This window comes from Nelumbo nucifera, chromosome 1 (genome assembly GCF_055504915.1).
Source record: "Nelumbo nucifera cultivar China Antique chromosome 1, China Antique-T2T, whole genome shotgun sequence".
Lineage (NCBI taxonomy): Eukaryota > Viridiplantae > Streptophyta > Magnoliopsida > Proteales > Nelumbonaceae > Nelumbo > Nelumbo nucifera.
In genome coordinates this window covers 63,451,739-63,472,408 of record NC_142649.1, presented here as the reverse complement: position 1 = coordinate 63,472,408, position 20,670 = coordinate 63,451,739, and the positions used below count along the sequence as shown (strand labels likewise).

At 37.4% G+C, this 20,670-nt stretch overlaps 1 protein-coding gene across 2 annotated transcripts; it reads left to right on the top strand.

Moving 5' to 3' along the window:
- The first annotated feature begins 1,050 nt into the window (after positions 1-1,050).
- LOC104594277 (SEC14 cytosolic factor-like) lies at positions 1,051-20,428 on the top strand. 2 transcript variants are annotated; one of them, XM_010254501.3, is made up of 11 exons: positions 1,051-1,428; positions 1,514-1,542; positions 2,845-2,928; positions 3,060-3,113; positions 9,743-9,820; positions 10,006-10,059; positions 12,762-12,821; positions 12,894-12,989; positions 16,036-16,137; positions 16,330-16,410; positions 19,781-20,428. In XM_010254501.3, the coding sequence occupies exons 1-11, from the start codon at positions 1,374-1,376 to the stop codon at positions 20,108-20,110; spliced, it is 1,023 nt and encodes a 340-aa protein (XP_010252803.1). In that variant the 5' UTR covers positions 1,051-1,373; the 3' UTR covers positions 20,111-20,428. The 2 variants fall into 2 exon arrangements, with proteins under 2 accessions (XP_010252803.1, XP_088753010.1); XM_088896884.1 differs by lacking the exons at positions 9,743-9,820; positions 10,006-10,059 and having other exon boundaries at positions 1,107-1,428.
- The last annotated feature ends 242 nt before the right edge of the window (positions 20,429-20,670 follow it).

Genomic DNA, 20,670 nt, shown 5'->3' with positions numbered 1-20,670 from the left:
ATTGGTTTCAACTCAAACCCGATTTATTGACACCTATATTCTTATCTTATATCAATGCATAGATATTGGCTTAATCCAACCCAATCTAATATAAATTTATTAGAGATGGACCAGGTCCAATCCAATCTAATAAATATTTTGGACCAAATTGATCCACTCCAATATGTTTTATCGGTCTGTCCAATCTATTCAAATTAATTTTGTTGGTCTGTCCAATTAATCTAAATTGATTTAGAACTGAATGGGGTCCAATCCAAAACCCCTCTACTGACACCCTTTCTATTAGTGTATTACATGGGCCTGATTAACAGTTTGACTCTTCCACCCAAAAAAGAATTTGAATTACCTAAACGCTTTAACTATTTAACGGGCTGTAAAATTAATGATTAGATTTTATACCAATAATAAATTTATAGGTCCTACTATAAAAACATGGCCCCCATATATTTTAATACAAATGCAGAACCTTGTTAACTCGCTGAATAGAACCAATCTAGAGACCACAGCCCGCTAAACAACTAAAAGCGTTGAGCTAAACCTTGCTCCCAAAAAAATCTGGGAATACTACTTCGAAGTGGATATCATAATCGGTAGCACGTGCCCGTGTGAGATTGAACATGGAGTCCATCCACATATTTTTTGAGGCTTGGACTCGCTATGGATCTACCCACCCATGAGTCCAAGTCCAGTACCCATACCATTCGGTAATAATTCCTACTTTGCTGTTTTCTGTGTATATGTGTGCCTTGGCATTCATCAAAGCTCATGGGGCCGGTGGGGTGGGTTTCGATTTTAACTTTTAAGTTTTAACGAGTTCAGTGAGGTTCCAGCACATGCCCTCCGATTGGAATCTACGATTTTAACTGTACAGTCTCTCCTCTCCGAGCACGACAGACGTGTCTCTGTACGGACAGAAATGGCACTTTTAATACAGCAACTTTTTTTTTTTTTAATTTTTAATTCTACCTTTCACTTTTTTCTTTTCTGTTAAAAAGAAATAAGAAATATAATTAATAAGCAGAAGTAGAACCAGTTTCTACAGGAAGTATTATTGTCTTTTTCTGTAATGCCGAACTACAAAGAAAATTTTAGAAATTTTAATTAATAATGATGAGAGGGAGAGAAGTTCAATTGCAGCAGGGAGAGAAAGCTGGGAAGGGGAAGACTCGCTTTTCTTGATCTCTCTCTCTCTCCTCCTTCGCACCTATTTGTCTTGTATGCTTTCTCTCGCTCTGCTTCTATCGATCTTCCCCTGTCGTGCCCACTCTCGAAAACAACGAAGGAAGGGAAACAGATATTTTTGAAGAAACTACAATAGCTACATTCAGTACCTACTAATTTTACTCTACGGAAATTTTGGCGGAAGGACACAAATGGGAATCGCCTTCGAGGATGCGATCAAGCAATTCCAAGCTTTGATGGATGAAGGTCATCTTTTTCGATCTCCCATTTTAGTGCCACTGATCTTTCGATTGGCGAACCCTAACTCTTGTTTTTTTGGCTATTATTGCAGTAGACGAGCCATTGAAGATTACGTTTCAGGTCTCTCTCTCTCTCTCTCTCTCGATTTATTTGTGTTTTTTAGTTTCTCCGATCTATGTGCTCCTTTTCTTTCGGTGACAGTTTTTATTTTTATATTTATTTTGGTTGGTTCACCCTGATCTGTTTCTATAGTTATATAGTAGTTTTGGGGTTCTCTTAAGTTGATCCATTTCGTAATTGTTTGGGTTCTAAAAATTTCTTTTAGATTGGTTAATAGCTCAAGTGCTGCTGTGAATTGGTGGGCGTTTTTATTTATTTTTCTTTTCCAACTGTTTTTTGTTGTTTTTTTTTTTTCTTCTTTTTTCTGGTTTGGTTGTGACATGGGTTTCAATTGTGTACTCCTTGAAAGTTCAGGCGGTAGTTTAATTGTTTATACGATCATTACTGGAATATTATGTCATAACATCTTAGTGATACAAAATTGTTTGATCTATGTAACTTAGTGTAACCATTGGAAAATTCTTTTCTTCCCTTGTTGTTAGTTTAAGTAATTTCAGTGTAACTATTACTTGTAATTTGTAAATAAATAAATAAAAATAGTGTAACCATTGGATTGTCTGATATGATCTATGGTTTCAAGTTGAATCCACGGTGTCAGGGTGTTGTCTGTTCTGACAGATTGATCCATTGGCATGATTTCTTTTTCTTTAGATATTCTCTGACTTGAAGTAGCTGAGTTATAGGATAAAACAATGCATGAATTTCTGATTCTCAAACCCAGCAGACTAGATTTGGACCTCATCTTTCTTCTTTCTGGGTAAGCAAGACAGAGTGTGTTATTGAACGTGAGTATCCATGAAATTGTTATATGCAATTTTAATTGTACCTATGGTAACCAAAAGCAGCAGGAAGCAAGATCAAATGAATTGGCCTAAGGACGATAAAAGAAGTGGGATATTATGAGATAGAAAGCATTAAATTGCCAGGGTACACTGTCCACATCCTACACACATACAAGGTTTGCAGTTTTGCACGGTGTAGACCTGATTGCGGTTCTGGTTTTATCCAAGACCTTTGACTGGTAGGAAGATTTACCACACCCCTTCAGTGAAAATATGATTCAAGTAATGAAGTAAATGCTTTATTTCAAGTAATTATTATCCTTTTGTTTTGAATGTACATTCTCTCAATTCCAAATTTCATCTTATAGGCTTATGCTAAAATGACTTAGATTTGCAGAAAGACTGCTTTCTTTCTATTTGCTGCAATGTTCTTCATTAAAGATATACTTTTTCCATTTAGCTGTAAAATCATATTAATCTTCTTGGAGTTTCTGCTGAAAACTTATTTTCTGATCATCAGAATATTCATCAAGGATACCCAGCTGAAAATTTAGTTCGGTTTCTTAAGGCGAGGGAGTGGAATGTTGCCAAGGCACATAAAATGGTTGGTTACTGTGATTGAAATATTTCATTGAATCAATTATGGATATATCCCTAAAACTCATTACTTTTTTAAATTAACTCTCTCTCTATCTCTCTCTCTCAAAATACTGAAATGTCTTTATCTTGTTCCAGTTGGTGGATTGTTTAAATTGGAGAATACAAAATGAGATTGACAATATATTAGCGGTGAGTTTTTATCATATATGTGAAACCTGCATTCCATTTCTATGGTTAATTGATTGTCAAATGCTTATGATTTACAATATAATTCAAGATTAATTCATGAACCCCAAGGGCTTTGATTTGTATCTTAGGTCTTAGCCCTTTTCTGCAAAAATCTTATTATTTTTGTTTCAACCCAACCATTTGATCCATGAATCTTATGATTTAAATGGTTCATGCGATTTGAATCAATTCAGTTAAGAATTAGTTCTTTTAAGTTTTATCAAGAGAGACTTGTTTTAAAGCCCTTACCAGAAAATGACTTATTTAGGTCATTTAATATCCTTTAGAAACAATTAAAAAAATCATTTTAGGCTCCTAATGTACAAGTAGTAAGCTCTTTTTTTTTTGGAAAGCAGCATATTCATTAAAACCAACAGAAAACAACTACCAGTTTGGGAAGAAAACCCCCAATAAAATAAAAACAAACCAAACGCAACTACTAAATATTAACAAACTAATCTAAACTGTTCATCAAATCCTGAGAGAAAGATCTTGTAAATTTGGCAGAGGATAGCCAATTCATTCCTCATATGCTGATGCAGCCATGGAAGCTGGATGATGTGCCACCCTATTCCAATCTCTTCAAATAAAACAATGGTTGATCTGTTGACTTTCCAGTGTCCCAACCACATCAAGAATACCTAGTTTCGCATCCATCTCCACATCTAGAACTCTATTGTTTTAGGTATGTTATAGTATATATGGATTAAAAATAAGGTAAAACAACTCTTCTATGTATTGGTACATGTTCCTAAGTGATTTCTGGGCCTCTCTTTGTATGCATTTATTTCATCAGCCAAATTTATATTGTAGAAACCACTGATGTGGTCCCCACCTCTTTCTAGTGTACTCGTATACAACTACTAGTTATTTAAGTGTTAGTCCACAATTAGTTGTTAGTCTTTTATTAGGATTTTAATTTTGCCATCTAAGCAGTCTTATCCTTACTTCAGAATTAATATAAATAGAAAGAGGGGGGCGGGAGATTAAGCATCCTCTTCTTTTCTGAAATCCTTCTTTCGAAATCTTCTTCTCTTCTTTTCTCTTTCTCCTCTTATTCTCTCCTCTCGTCCTCTTAATTTCCCGTTGATTATACACCACAGCTTGGGCTGTTAGTAGTCTCGTACGACTACATGGTATCGGAGCCAACCTAGGAAATCTTATGATAGTCTGACATGGCCAGTTGCATAAGAATTTCCTAGGGTTGGAAAATTTCCAGCAAAAAGGTTCATCGGCTGAGTCTTGGAGATTGTTGGTGAAGCATCAGAGGATGACCAGAAATCAGGAAGAGTCAAAAGGAAGAACCCTCAAGATTAGGGTTCAGACTTGATTTTGAAGGTTGTGGCCAGAAAGTCAGAAGGAAGAACCCTCAAGATTAGGGTCCAGACTTATCTTTGAAGGTTGCGGCGAGAGTTTTGCTGAAATAAGTCAATCTTTTCTATTAAAAAGATTACCTTTTCTGGTTATTTCAAAGGTTCGACTGAAAGTTTTTTCCTCTTGAACTGTTCTTGATACATTAAAAGAATAGTTTTTTGGTTACTTTAAGAGGTGCAGCTGAGAGATCCCCTCCTTTCCTAGCCATTAATTGTGTTCTTGGCTTGTTTCTTGACCTTTGATTGGTTCTAGGTTCAAGATTCTAGTTTCTTGACTGTTGCCAATTCTAGGGCTGCAGTTAGTTTCAGCCTTGCACTCTAAGTTGTATTTGGAAGGTTACCTTTTTTGGGTGGATTGCTGACCTAAAAGGATAAAGTAGGTTCGGCTGATAGCAAATGTTGGGTGTAATTACCCGTTCTCAGTGATACAAAAGGCATTTATTAATCTTTTCTTGACAAAGAATGGAGTTTAAGAGCCAAGGGGAAAACTGTTTAGGGGTTGGTGGTGCTGGTAGCATACCTGAGAATAGTTTTCAGATTACTACTGTAAAATTTGGTGGGTCAAACTACCTAGAGTGGGCCCAATCAGCCATGATGGCTATTGGGGGTAGAGGAAAGCTAAGTTATTTACTGGGAGATGTCAATGAACCGGCCAAGGAGGACCAAATATATGACATGGCTGTGTAACTCCATGCAGCCACATATCAGCTGGAATTATTTATGGGCAAAGACAACTAAAGAAATTTGGGATATCATGAAAGAAACTTACTCCCAACCCCTCAATGTTGTTAGGGCCTATGAGCTAAAGTGTAAGGTGAATAACCTTAAGCAAGGAGAGAAGCCAGTCTCGGTTTATTTTTCCACCTTGAAATCCTTGTGGCATGAGATTGATCACTTAGAAACAATTGAGTGGGAAAGCCAAAAGGATGCACAGACCTACAGAAAGCAGGTTGAAACCAATAGGGTATTTGAGTTTCTAGCTGTTCTGAATTCTGAGTATGACATTTTGAGACAACAACTTCTAACAAGAGATAGTGTGACCCTATCACAAGCTTACTCTCTAGTGCACAGTGAAGAAAGTAGAAGGAAAGTTATGTTACAGCATTTGCCACTTGAATCAGCCTTGGCAGCAACTAAACCCAAGTTTGGGGGGGATAAGGAGAGAGATATGAAGAAGGAAGACAAGAAGGACCTAATATGTGAACACTGCAAGAAACCTAAGCATTGTGCAACCTCATCAGGCACAAGAGCAGCACCACTAGACACTCTAGCTGCTACCTGAGCTTCCTTGACTCAGTTGGAAAAGGAGGTTGATAATTCAGTATCATCATCTTAGCCAGTCACAGCATCAGCTCCTCCCACCTTAGCATTTGCTCATTCAGGTACACGGGCCTCAACTTATCATGCTTCAACTCCAGGTAGCACTGAACATTATTGGGTAATAGACTCAGGTGCATCTGATCATATGACTGGTTTGCCTTCACTATTTACTACCTATCACTTATCCTCTGGTAAAGACAAGGTGTCTATTACTGATGGATCACTTGTTCCCATTTCTGGCAAGGGAGACATCAAGTTGTCTAATGCCATTTCCCTGTCTTCTGTTTTGCATGTTCCTAAACTTAGCACCAATTTACTTTCCGTTAGCAGCATTACTAAAAACCAGAATTGCTCAGTAACATTTTTTCCTGATCGATGTGTTTTTTAGGACTTAAAGACAAGGAAGGTGATTGGAACTGGCCATGAGACAAATGAAATCTATCTGCTTGGAGGAAGTTCACAGTGGGAAGGTAGTGAAGCTAGAGGGTCTTTTGTTTCTCAGTCTATTGGTCAAGTCATGCTTTGGCATAACCGATTGGGTCATTTATCCTTTAGGTCTTTGGAAAGCTTGTTTCCTAGTTTATTTGAATCTATCCAGATGTCCAGTTTAAAGTGTGAAAGTTGTGAGCTTGCAAAGCATTGTAGAACAACCTATTCATTAAGTAATAAGAGAAGTAGTGTTCCTTTTGACATTGTGCATACTGATGTTTGGGGACCATATCACATCACTGCTATGGGGGGGTACAGATACTTCTTGCTGTTTGTTGATGACTACACCCAGTTTTCTTGGGTCTACTTGATGTGTTCTCGAGATGAGGTCCCTACCCTAATGCAGACCTTTCATCAGATGATTTAACCTAGTTTGGGGTAAAAATCAAAATTTTCAAATCCGATAATGCGAGAGAATACTTTAAAACATCAGTAGCCTCTTATTTTCTTGACCATGGGATTATCCATTAGAGTACCTGCCCTCATATCCCTCAGCAGAATGGGGTGGTTGAGAGAAAGAATAGGAACATATTGGAAGTAGATAGAAGTATCATATTCAACTCCAATGTGCCTATACATTTATGGGGAGATGCCATTCTCATAGCTGTGTATCTCATCAACCGAATTCCTTCACGGGTTCTTGACATGAAACCTCCATTCACTCTTTTATATCCTAATAAAGAGTTGTTTTCTATCCCTCTTAAAACCTTTGGTTGTACCTGCTTCGTGCAAACTCTTGGCCCTCACTGTTCCAAATTTGACCCTAAAGTCTCAAAATGTATTTTCTTTGGTTATGCACAAACTCAAAAGGGATACTGCTGTTACGGACCTACTTCAAGAAAGAGATTTTTTTTTTTGATCAATAATTCAGGAAAGAGATTTGTATCCATAGATGTTACTTTCTTTGAGGATGTACCTTATTACTCTAGGGTTTCTTCTCAGGGGGAGATTTGTACGGTTGGGGTTAACACATCAGAAGTCCCTTTACCTGTTCCATTGAGTGAAGAGGGGTGTAATGGGGAGGGTTGTCAAAAATGTCAGGATTTGAGAGTTTATCACAAACGATGGAGGTAGGTTGATTTCGGTCATCAGTAGTCCAGGCCAGCCCCAATTCCTTCTGAAGATCTAGATCTAGGTACTACATCTCTTCCAGTTCCCATTACAGATGATCCTTCTGCTGTTGAGCCTTCTCCATCTTCTGAGCCCTCACTTCCATTGAATGACCTTGACCTTCCCATTGCAGTCCGTAAAGGCAAACGCCGTTGCACCTCATCCACAACTCACTATATCTCACAATTCTTGTCCTATGATCACCTGTCTCCCTCTTACAAGTCCTTTCTTACATCCATTGCTAATATTCTCATTCCTAGAACAATATAGGAAGCCCTGGCCATTCCTGAGTGGAAGGATGCAATGAAGGCAGAAATGGATGTCCTTCTGAGAAACAATACCTAGGAGCTAGTTGATCAACCCAAAGGGAAGAAACCAGTTGGATGTAGATGGGTGTTTATTGTGAAACATAATGCTGATGGTTCCATTGAAAGGTATAAGGCTCGGTTAGATGCAAAGTGATTTACTCAGACTTATGGTATAGATTACTTGGAGACTTTTGCACTGGTAGCAAAAATGACCACTATCCGAGTATTATTATCTCTTGCAGCAAGTTACTCTTGGCCCTTGTTCCAAATGGATGTTAAAAATGCTTTCCTCAATGGAGACTTGCAAGAAGAAGTGTACATGCAGTTACCTCTTGGTTTTTATAGTATAGAGACAGGTAAGAAGGTTTGTCGGTTGAATAAAGATTTGTATGGACTAAAACAATCCCCCAAAGTTTGGTTTGATAGATTCAGACAAGCCCTTGAAAAGTTTGGCTATGTGTAGGCTCAATCAGATCACACTTTGTTTATTAAGAAAGTGGATACTTCCTTGACTCTACTTGCTGTATATGTGGATAACATTGTAGTAACAGGGAGTGATAACAGTGAAATTAAGTCTCTTAAGAAACTTCTCCATCAAGAATTTGAGGTAAAGGACCTGGGAGAGCTACGATATTTCTTGGGTATTGAGGTAGCTCGGTCCAAGCATGGAATCTTTGTTTCTCAAAGGAAGTATGTCCGTGATTTGTTAGAAGAAACAGGAAAGTTGGGTGTTAAGCTAGCTGATACACCTATTGAACAGAATCACAAGATTAGTGTAGAAGGTGGAGAGCCCCTTGAAGATAAAACTATGTTCCAAAGATTAGTTGGTAAACTACTCTATCTTTGTCTTACACGACCAAACATCAGTTATGCAGTCAGTGTTGTTAGTCAGTATATGCACTCTCCCAGAACTACCCACCTACTTACTGTTGAGAGGATATTGGCATATTTAAAGAGGTGTCCAGGTAGAGGTGTACTATTCAAGGATAATAATCACATGAAGATAGAAGTTTACACAGATGCAGATTGGGCTGGTTGTGTTGATGATAGAAGGTCTACCTCTAGATATTGTGCCTTTGTAGGAGGTAGCTTTGTTTATTGGAGGAGTAAGAAACAAAATGTTGTTTCTCGTTCCAGTGCTGAAGTTGAATATCGGTCCATGACAAATGGTGTGGCTGAAATACTATGGTTGAAATCACTGTTTGATGAATTGGGTATTACCTATGGGAAACCTCTAATGTTGTACTGTGATAATCAGGCTGCTATTAATATAGCTCATAACCCGGTACAACATGACAGAACCAAGCACACTGAAGTAGATTGACATTTTATTAGGGAAAGGGTTGCATCTCAAGAAGTTTGTCTTCTATATATCTGCTCCAACATGCAGCTTGCTGATCTTCTCACCAAGGCAGTTTCAAAGAAGAAGTTAGAAGCAGATCTATGCAAGTTGGGAATGACAAACATCTATTCCCAACTTGAGGGGGAGTGTAGAAACCACTGATGTGGTCCCCACCTCTTTCTATTGTACTCGTATACAATTACTAGTTTTAAGTGTCAGTCCATGATTAGTTGTTAGTCTTTTATTAGGATTTTAATTGTTGTCTTTTATTAGGATTTTAATTTTGCCATGTAAGTAGTCTTATTCTTACTTCAGAATTAATATAAATAGAAAGAGGGGGGGCAGCAGATTAAGCATCCTCTTCTTTTCTGAAATCCTTCCTTCGAAATCTTCTTCTCTTCTTTTCTCTTTCTCCTCTCATTCTCTCTTCTCATCCTCTTAATTTCCTGTTGATTATACACCACAGCTTGGGCTGTTAGTAGTCTCATACGACTACATATATGTTTTGGTATTTTGTGTTGATTGACTAAATTGTGTTGTTGTACAATTTGAGATGCCTTAGAAACTACAAATAATTATTAAAAGTTAAAACAAAAGGCAATAGTGGTCAATGCATTGTTATTAATAATTGTGTTGCTCTTGTTGCAGAAACCCATAGTTCCTACAGACTTATATAGAGCAGTACGTGATTCACAGCTCATAGGATTATCAGGTTACTCAAAAGAGGTCTGCCTACAATTTCCATTTTCTTCCTGTATTTAATCTTTGCTTCCTGTTCCTGGCGTGTTCTGTTCTCTTGGACTTGTTAACAAAATCCATGTAGTAAAACATAGTTTGTCATTGTTTCTTATATTTTTTTTGAAAGGTACTCATTTTCTTGTCTTATGGGTCTTTGTTTTTTTGGGTGTCAGGGCCTTCCGGTCATTGCTATTGGTGTAGGTCTCAGCTCGTTTGATAAAGCATCTGTAAGTACTAAGCTGCTAAAAATCTCCCTCTTTACCTAAAAAAAAAAAGAAAAAATGTTTCTCCCTCGGAATTCTTAATACATATCTCTTACACAGCTGTAACAAAGTTGTTAGATATAATGTGGAAATCAAATAGGCTTGACATCTTCACTATTCATGGTAAACCATCATCTTCACTTGAGTAGAGGTTTTAAAAATTGATTTCTGTCGATAGATGAGTCATTTTGAAATGAAAGCATGTTGAAAATATAAGATATGTCATATTGGCAATGTTACAAGTTGTGTGAAAACATTAGAGAGAGAGTTAAACCCTGAAATGATCCGGTGGAAATTGGGAAGAGTACACAAATAGCTTTTCCAACTTCAGTAAAGTGTCAAAGGTGGAACCCAAAAGGATACCTAGTGGTTCTAAATTTAATAAAGCAACAAATTTCCAAGAAGTTAAAGAAAATATTATTTCATTTTCTTTTTGTTGAGGGTATTAGCGGTTGTTTCTGTTGTAGTTCTCTTTGCTATTTAGTGGTTATTGGAAATAAAATGAAAAGATAGGTTTTAAAGGTGCAATAATATTTGGAGAAAAGTTTTCTAATCAGATCAAGTGGGCAAGCTCCCTAGATGACCCCACCTATTTCTGCCATGATGGCCAAATCAAAACCACTCATCAGATAATTCGTGCTGGATGGGGATCTTCTGGGGGTATGGTAACTTTGTGGAGAGAAGAGAAGATTGGAATTGAAGAACTTGTGGGCAAGTTTACCGTTGGGTAAAATCTATGAAGATGTTTGTTGATTTCTCAACAGGTGATATCATGAACAAATGGAAGGAAGTGGCTAGTTCTGATTGCCACAAATCCAATATAAGCCCTGCTTGGTCTCCTCTCAACGGTTGACTGTATCAGAACTTTGATGGGAGTAGTGCAGGAAATCCAGGCCCATCTGGTATTGGAAGGGTTTTTAGGGACAGTGAAGGAAAGATCATTGGTTTATATTCAGGCTCAATTGGACTAGGTGACTCCCTAAAGGCTGAGGTTATGGCTGTCATGGAAGGATTGCAAAGGGCAAAAGATCTGAATGTGAGAAAGCTAATTGTAGGAGGTGTTTCAAAGCAGGTATTGGAGTGGTTGCAAAAGGAAGAAAATGCTTTCTGGGCTTTCAATAATGAAAAAAAGAGATTCAAGTGGATGACTCAAGATATGGAAGTGCAGTTCAGTTGGGTTAAAAGGGAAGCAAATGGTCTTGCTTATGTCTTAGCAAAACAAGGGGTGGGGAGGAACCAGTTGTTTTGGGCTCAATTGTAATAAATTTTTGTCTATGGAGAGTTAAGAAAGTTTATCTCTCCCAATCTTGTAATTTTAATTATTTCTAATGAAATTCTGTTATTGATAAAAAAAGGCAATTCATGCTGGATTAGCCATGTGTTTTATCCTGCATCCCACATCAACATTAAGCCAACCACAAATTTGTGGTTTTGTCCAACTAACAACCATCCAAACTTTGATATTTTTAGTTAAATGCCCATAAAAAATTGAACATTTGACAAGGTCTGTAAGCTGAATGAGGAGAGGAAATTGGGGAGTCTGGGCCCCAAACTATGTTGCCATGTGGAAGCTTCTTAGGTTGTTTAGAGAGAACACAATAAACAATCTGATTAACATATCCATTTCCATAGTAATTACTTCTTGAGATGTGGGTGGTTTAAGGTTTCTGTCTTGTTTGTTTCTTTCTCCTGGGTGGTTGCTGGCATAGTTGTCAAGGTGACTAGGCGAGGCTAGGCGATGAAATCTATAAATATAAAATCTATATTTATACTATAATATGTTAAAGAAGAAGAAGAAGGGAGGAGAATAAGGACGAAGCCCCTGTTTTTTTCGAAAAAAAAGCATTGAATCTGGACTGGAAGAAGAAGAGTATAGGGTGCTTTTTCGAAGAAAAAAAGAACTGAAGCTGGCTGGAAGAAGAAGAAGAAAAAGCGGCAGCTTACCAACTGACGCTTGAAGTTGGGCTGGAGATGGAGCTGGAACTAGAAGCCTTCGGTTCTCCTCCCTCTTCAGTCGAGCAAAAACCCTTTCAAGACAACAAATGAACTAAAGAAATGAAAATGAGATGTATTCTATTAGTGTGGCTTAATAATAAAATGTTAACATGTAACCAGTTGTATTTTAAAACAACATAATAGCCAATAAAAATAAATATGAAAAAAAAAATTCTTAAATTTATTTAGGCAACCGCCTAAGTCTCTGGGTGGTCGCCTAGTATACGAAACTACAGGCGTTTGGGCGAGGCGACACTGTAAAACCACCTAGTCACTTAAGTGCTCGCCTAGGTGTCACCTTGACAACTATGGTTGCTGGTCACCTTCCTTGTATGTATTTCTCTTTATTTTAGTAAATTTTATTTTATTACCAAAGTAAATGTAATGGTGCACTTTTAGCATCATCTTTGGGCAAAGTATGGGATCTATACCTTCCATTTGGGCTGTGTTTGGTTTGATAGAAAATAAGTGAGAAACAGAATGTTGAGGCCTGAGGGAAACTTAAGGAATTTTATGGAAGTTAAGAAGCTCTTAAGAACTTTAACTTTCTATTTCTCTCTTATTCTCTATCAAACTAAACATAGCCTTAATGATAGTAATTTTTTTTATCATTATCAATGTTAATAATTTTCTACTGTGTAAAATTTACTTGTATATTTTTCTTTCATTAGGTCCACTACTATGTGCAATCACATATCCAAATCAATGAATATCGAGACCGTGTGATTTTGGTGAGTATAGTATCAAAAGTTTGCATATTTGTTTTATCCTTGTTTCTCCTGTCTTATTGCTTTGTTTTGCAGCCTCATGCAACAAAAAAGTATGGGCGGCATATTGGCACCTGCGTGAAGGTATTGGATATGACGGGTCTAAAGCTTTCAGCTTTGAGCCAAATAAAGGTATATCCTGTGTTGGTAAATTCATGTTAGAAACTTGCTTAATATGATCTTTTCCAGTACGTTGGTTCAGTGATTCATAACAAGGGAGAGAATGAGGATGCCACCTATAGAATAAAATCAGGATGGACAAAACAGATGGGTGCATCCAGAGTTTTATGTGATAGGTTAATACCACTTAGATTAAAAGGAAAATTCTATAAAATAGTTGTAAACCCATCAATGTTGTATGGTGCAGAATGTTGGAAAGTCAAGAAACAAGTCCAAAAATTGAATGTGGTAGAAATGTGTATGTGAGATGGATGAGTGAAAAACTAGAAAAGATGGGGTCAGAAATGAAGTCATTCAAAAGAACCTAGTTGTAGCTCCAAAAGGTGACAAAATGAGTGAAAGTGGACTCAGATGGTTCAGTTAACAACGGATGTCCTACAACAGTTCCTGTAAGAAAAAAACAATGGGTTACAAGTTGAAGGTGCTAGAAGGTATAGGGACAGACTAAAAAGGGATGGCTTGAAATAGTAAGAAACAATTTAAGCGTTCATATTTTAGCAATGGATGTGGCATTAAACAAAACAGAATGGTGAAACAGGATTCATGTAGCTGACCCCATATTGTCGGGATATGGCTTACAATGTTCTGATACCTGACATTGACAAGTTTCTCATTTTCTAATAATCTCAAGGGAAACTGCTAAATTTTCAAAACTAACAATTATCACGATCGTCATTTCTGCCTTAATTTGACAACATCAATCTCTGATTCCCCTTGGATGTACTCCTTTTTAATTTGTCATCCTTGAGAAAAAAGTATGAGCGGTGACTGGTGGGATGGTTCCACTGGCAATTTTGTGGGTTAATAGGGGTAAAAGAAATGCAGATATTTTTTTTTAAAGAAAACCAGATCTGATGGTATTACAGCAAATAGGATCCAGGGGTTATTATTTCTCTTGGTTGTCAATACATGAAGAGTTTAGAGGTGTGGGTATAATTCCTTTTTTGATGCTAAAATGTTGTTTGCCAGTCAGAAGCATGGATAGTGCAAGTGTTCTCTACATTCCCAGTGTATAGCACATTGATGCACATGGATTACTAGGGGTAAAAGAAATGCGCATATTTTTTAAAACAAAACCATATCTGATGGTATTACAGCAAATAGGATCCAAGGATTATTATTCTCTTGGTTGTCAATACATGAAGAGTTTAGAGGTGTGGTATAATTCCTTTTTTGATGCTGAAATGTTGTTTCAGGTCGGTGAGAAGCGTGAATGGTGCAAGTGGCCTCTACAATCCCAGTGTATAGCACCTTGATGCACATGGGTGTTAGTGTAATCTTTTGTTACATATACACAATAAATACAAAGCTGTTTAAAAAAATGTCCTAGTTTCATTGCACATACATCTCAATGCCTTCCTCTTGTGACTAATTTATTAATGTGTTGCTTCTCAATTACCCAGAACTCTGCTCCAAAGGCATAGCTAGCTGTGTGTAGACTGAAAGAACTCCTGAAGAAAGCTTCACTTTATTGGCCCAACTTTATTCTATTGGCTAAACCTCTTTTTCTTTTCTTTTCTTTTTTTTTTTGATTGGAAACGGTAACTTCATTAAATAACTTTCCAGATTTAAGTACAGCTGTCAACCCCCGAGTAGGTGTTGAGCCCCAGTTATCTTTCTTACAAAACTGCCCAGAACATACTCTCCCTCACAGTTCCTTGTTTAGCCGTGTCAGCTAAACCATTAGCTGATCTCCTTGTCCATTTGAAGCATGCACCGATCTCCCTTGTTGTATTATGGATTTCCCTTATGGGCTGTCTATAAATCCAGGCTCCCAACTTATGGCCCAACTTTAGTTCTATTGGCTAAACCTCTTCACTCTCTTCCCCATGGAGAGTGAAAGAACTCCTGAAGCAAGCTTCACTTTATTGGCCCAACTTTAGTTCTATTGGCTAAACCTCTTCACTCTCTTCCCCAAGGATAATTAAACCAACATATAAACAATACTGATAACCATTTGAAAGGAACCATTTTGTCCCTATGAAGTGATTACACATTTTGCCTGAAAAATGTTGATATTTTTAGATATAGAGGTGTTATATTATGTTGTAATATAGGGTCTCAGGCTGGCAAGCGTGAGACTGTTGGTTGGAGTCTGAGAGCAGCCACTTTGTGCAAAAAATGCCAAACAGTAGGACAATATACAGTCCACTCCTCCCAAGACCCCGGATGGCTAGGACCAACATTGAGTAATGGTCTTTTTATATTATTATATGCTGTAAAATTAAAGAAGTGTCCCAGCTGTGTGAAATTTCTGAACAAAAACAAGAGGATCAGCTACCAAAAGTAGTATTGTTTATTACACTGAGCTCCTTGAATATGGTTAACAGTGGAAAAACGAGAACTTGATTCATCCTGCACTTATTGAAAAAAAAAGGAACATGATTGATAAGATAAACTGATAAAAAACATGATTGATAAGATAAAAATAAACAGTAAAGACCAAAGCAAATTGTGTAGGTGGATGCAAAAGGATTTTGCCTCAACAAAAGTAGTAGGTATTGTTAGTGACAAGCAATCATGTTTCTGAACATATAAATCTCATAGTTTTTGATCTATACATGTCCATAATATATGATGGGGAGCACAATCCATTCCTATGCCAGCTGAGATCCCTAATGGAGCGTTGTAATCTACATATCTCAAATTTGAACAATTGTTGAACTGATATTCATCAAAAAAATTGCTGAACTAATTTTCTATGCTTATTCCTGTTAACAGAAAAAGCCTCATTTGTCATACCTTTATCTGTAAAAATATGTAATCACGAAGTTTTTTCCATGATGGTAAAGAAAAATTCATTTACAAGAAAAAGAAAATAAATACAAATTCAGGTGATAAGGTATCACCTGAATATGTATGAAACATTTACAATTCATTAAAACTTTGTGGTCATACGTGTGATCATAGTTTTGTGTATGGATTTTATATACAGTCTACTGAGTTTAATTCTTACTCGGGAGTCTAAAATTTTTTATACTTCATTCTGTTCTTGCAGCTATTGACTGTCATTTCTACCATTGATGATATGAACTATCCAGAGAAGACAGATACATATTACATTGTAAATGTTCCATATATATTTTCAGCTTGTTGGAAGGTAGCATTCATCATCTTCTTTAATTCCCTTTGGCCTTTATATTATAGTTTCTCTCTGCATATCCAGTCTAAGTTCTCAGCAATCAGCATAATTATCACAGCTTTACCAAAAGCAAGCTTTATTTGTTTCTGCGTCAACAATTAATGGTCCACCATCTGGCGTGCCAATAGCCTCTTCATGAAATGTTGGCAGGTTGTGAAGCCTCTTTTGCAAGAGAGGACAAGAAGGAAAATTCAGGTGCTGCAAGGTTGTGGAAAAGATGAGTTGTTGAAGGTAAATGCCTTTTTTTTCTACACATTGTTTTTGTACATGGAATATTTTGGAATAATGGTCTGATGTAAGCGGGGGGAAGTTGACATTGAAATCAGTACAAGCCTGGAATCTCAATTGGTTACATCACATGTCCTTTTGTTAAGACTCCTTAGAAGCTCCTCTGTATCATGTTTCTTTTTACAATACAATGCATGGTTTCATTTGGCTTCTTGTTTTTTTTTTTTTTTTTGATAATTGAAATGATTTTATAAAACAGCAATAGACAATAGTACAAAGTCCTCAAGGAAAGGTACGAGTTGCAACCTGTTAAGTACAGATTTCCAAATTAATAACAACTTACATAGAAGCACAAAAGAAATCTTCCCTAGAAACCCCCTGTTTGGCTAAAGCATCAGCCAAAGAATTAGCCGACCTACTAACCCATTTTACCTCAACTCTCATATTATTGGTTAACCACTTTACTTTTTTGATGAGATCTTTGTAGCCCCAAATGGTGGTATCCAAGTTTAGGAGCCACCTGGTTACTACTTGAGAGTCCCCTTCAACTAGGAGATGCTCCACCCCAAGCTGGTTGGCGATCTGAATTCCTTGTACTGCAGCAAGGATTTCTGCCCTTGTGGAATCCCCCACTACCACTGTTCCTGAGAATAGGGAAATTATGTTGCTGTCCTTATTTCTCAGGATACCCCCTATACCTGAAGGCCCGGGGTTGCCTTGGCTACTTCCATCAAAGTTCAGCTTGATGACACCTTCCAAAGGCGGAATCCATTCTGACAGAATTTTATCATTCTTTGTTGAAGTGTTAGCTATTACTAGCCAATTTCTCCACAAATCATCAAGGGAGAAGTCATCAAAGATATCCACAGTTTTTAGCCAATGGATTGCTCTTGTTAGGATACAATCCTTCATTTCATCTAATCCTCTTTCCTTCTCTAAGAAAATTCTTGCATTCTTTTCCTCCCAAAGAGTCCACAGAGTGGCTGCCCTGACACATTTCTACATGACCTTACCTCTTCTAGTGTGCCAAACAAAGACAGATGGGTTGAATAACAAGCTTAAATCAGAAGGCAAAGACCACCTACCTCCAAATAAACAAAGGCTCCACCTCCATATAGCTGTAGCAAAGGAATAGGAGATCAGCAAATGGACACAGTCCTCATTCTCGGCCTTACACAAGGAGCACCAATTTGGGGAAAGACAAAGCGAGGGTCTCTTTTTCTGTAAGTTTTCCAAAGTATTGACCTTCCCATAGAAGACTTCCCAGCAGAATACAACAATGTTTGAGGGAATAGGTCGCGCCCAGACTTCTTTGATAGGGAATCCTTGGGAAAAGGGGTTAGAACTGAGGGATTTTAGAAAATAAGAGCAAGTAAAAGTACCTTTTGGAAGAGGAGTCCAAACCCTTTGATCAGAAGAAGTGGGGTCCAAGCAAACGGATTCAAGTAAATGAATTAGCTCAATAACACAATTTGACTCACCATCCCTTAACCCTTTACGAAATCCAAAGTCCCAGTTTAAAGATAAGGGGTTTAACAGGCTCGGGAGAAAAGTTGCAATTGGCTCATGTTTGTGAAGGGAAATGGAATAGAGCGAGTGGAAACAATCTTTGAGGGGTTGAGTATCCACCCAAATATCCTCCCAGAACAGAATAGCATTACTAGAACAAGCATCATACCTGATGAATCTGAGGAAGCGAGGGAGAATACCATGTATAGCCTTCCAAGGGGTAGTAAGGGTAGCCCTCCAATTGGCTCATGTTTCATTTGGTTTCTTGTTGTTGTTTGCCTTATACTTCAACTTGCACCAAGTAACTCCTTACTTATGCTTCCATTCTCTTTGTTATCGTACTGCGTTTGGACTTTCCTAGTGATACCATTAGTTAATCTCAAAATCCTCATTTTTTTCTGTACTTAATTTATGATTGTCATTTTCAATTGCGCAACATTGCTGGCCTTACAGGTCATTCTAGAATATGTCCCATGTATTGTAGTATGAGGTGATTGTACAACACTCCTGATTCTGAAGTACACACCAGTTCTAATTTCCAAATCTATGAGTCTACAGAAATGTATACTTAAGAGAATTTCTGTCTGTCAATATACAAGTTCTACTTTTACCCATTTTTATTCGAAGAATTTATAATATATCCTATGCCAATGGCCAAGTTTAAAACCTCTAGGCTTTCTAGGAGTGTTTATGCGTACGATATATGTCTCTCCAATCTAACCAATTAAAGTAATGGCATTTCCAAACAACACACTCTAAAACCTCTTCTTGTAGGACATGGACTTGATGCCTTGATGTGGTTCTAGTACTGGAGACAGACTTGTTTCTCCACAAACAATTTTACACAAGATGTAATTTTCTTTTTCATATCCTTAAAATATCATCTTGAAACTCCTTTCTGAAAAGTCTGGGAACAGACTTTTTTTTTTGCTTAAACCTAATAGCAGGTGATAAAGAATCATCAAGAAGAAAGAAAAACACTGTAGCAACAACCAATCCCACATGATAGAGCAAAGCTCCTTCCAAAACCAGTCCTCAACTAGAATATACTTCAAAACAAACTATTGGGAGTGCAACTCAAGCATCTCTGGAGCCCGTTTTGGCCTCATACCATCTTTAGTGAGAGTTAGACCCCCTTTCTGGTCGACTCTTGAACTTTTAATTTCCAGTTAACCCCTTCTTTGTGCTCTTCTCTCTCTCTGAAAAGCTTAAGGTAAAATTGATTTATAAACTTCTCTGTGTTTTCCCTAACAGGGGTATCATATTTCTACATGTCCAATCTCTGCATTGATAGCTTGTGGCTCAGGGCTAGTCTTTAAAATGAACTTGCACAATTGCACTTACCTTGACGCCAAGGCTTAATGTTTGGTTTTACATAAGTTATTATTCTGATATCTCCATTCTCTTCACTTTAAACTCTTGTTATTGCATATTGATTGTTATAAAATAGTTGTTATGACCAAAATCTCCATTTCCAAGCAGTAAAATTGCTAATTTTAAATGATGGGATTTTTTATTAGATTTTTTCCATGGAAAACTTGTGAAGGAGCTGTGTAGTTTTTTTTTTTTTTCTTTTTTTTTTTGATAGAAGGAACTGTGTAGTTTGTGGCTAGGTTTTATGGCCAGAAATGTCAGCAGTTTAATTACTTTCTTTGGGGAAAATGTTAACTACTCTAGTGAAAGCATATAGTTGAAAGAGTTGGTCTTTCCTTTAGATGGCCTTTGCCTCAGCCATATCTTTCACCCCAAAATTTACGTGTATTATGTATAAATAAAAAGAAGCTTTGATGTTATTGGGTTGCCTATCCCAGAAAGAATACAAAAACAGAATCTTTGATATTGTTGGCCCGCATCTTGTATGCAGATAATGGACTATGCATCCCTCCCACATTTCTGCAGAAGAGAAGGTTCTGGTTCATCCCGGCATTCTGCTGACGGAGCTGATGATTGTTTTTCCCTAGACCATGTTTTTCATCAACAACTGTACAACTACATTAATCAACAAGCCATGAATTTGCAACCTGTTGCACCAATCAAGATGGGATCTTTCCATGTTGATCTGCCAGAGCCAGATCCTGAAGGAACTAAGATTGCTCTTACTATAGAGACTGAGCTCCACAAACTAGATCGGAATGGGATCAATCGTTTGCCAAGTGATTTGAACTTAAACAGCAATCGGAATCAGAATGGATAATGATCTGTAAGCTCTTGAGCTTAATCATTTGGTGACTATAGACTGAGCCCTCTCAATCCGTGGGCATTTGAAATTGGATTATTATAGCAACGGCTTGCACCATCTTGATGCAGGCTTTTGTAGGAATGACCAACTTTGTTTTATGTAACAAGACGTATCACCCTTAGGTTGAGCCAATTTGCAACCTTCTCCTGGCCAGAAATTGAATAGGAACTGTAAGTCTGTAACTTGTAGTTAATATAATACGAGCTGCAGTATCTAATTTGTCCTGCCAATACTTGCTGAATGGTGAGGATATTACTGCAAATACACCTCAAAGCTTTGAGTGATCATCAACTACTAACTGTTACGAGGCAGGGCTATTGTTTTTGTCATTTAGGGGCCATTCTGTGCTTGCAAACATCTCAGTGAAAGTTCAGCAGCCAGGATTGTGACTAGAATATGATGAATTATATCGAACAGAAGGCACCCTGATTACAATGATGCATCATACATCTTTTTGGTTGGAAGTTTTGAAAATAAATTTGGTTTTGTGAAACTGGTGACAATATTTCACCTTT

Excerpts from the sequence above, each read along its gene's own strand:
- LOC104594277 (XM_010254501.3), top strand. The coding sequence starts at position 1,374 with ATGGGAATCGCCTTCGAGGATGCGATCAAGCAATTCCAAGCTTTGATG. Across the intron at positions 10,060-12,761 it reads GCTCGTTTGATAAAGCATCT|GTCCACTACTATGTGCAATC; the intron begins GTAAGTACTAAG and ends TTCTTTCATTAG. Across the intron at positions 16,411-19,780 it reads GAAAAGATGAGTTGTTGAAG|ATAATGGACTATGCATCCCT; the intron begins GTAAATGCCTTT and ends TCTTGTATGCAG.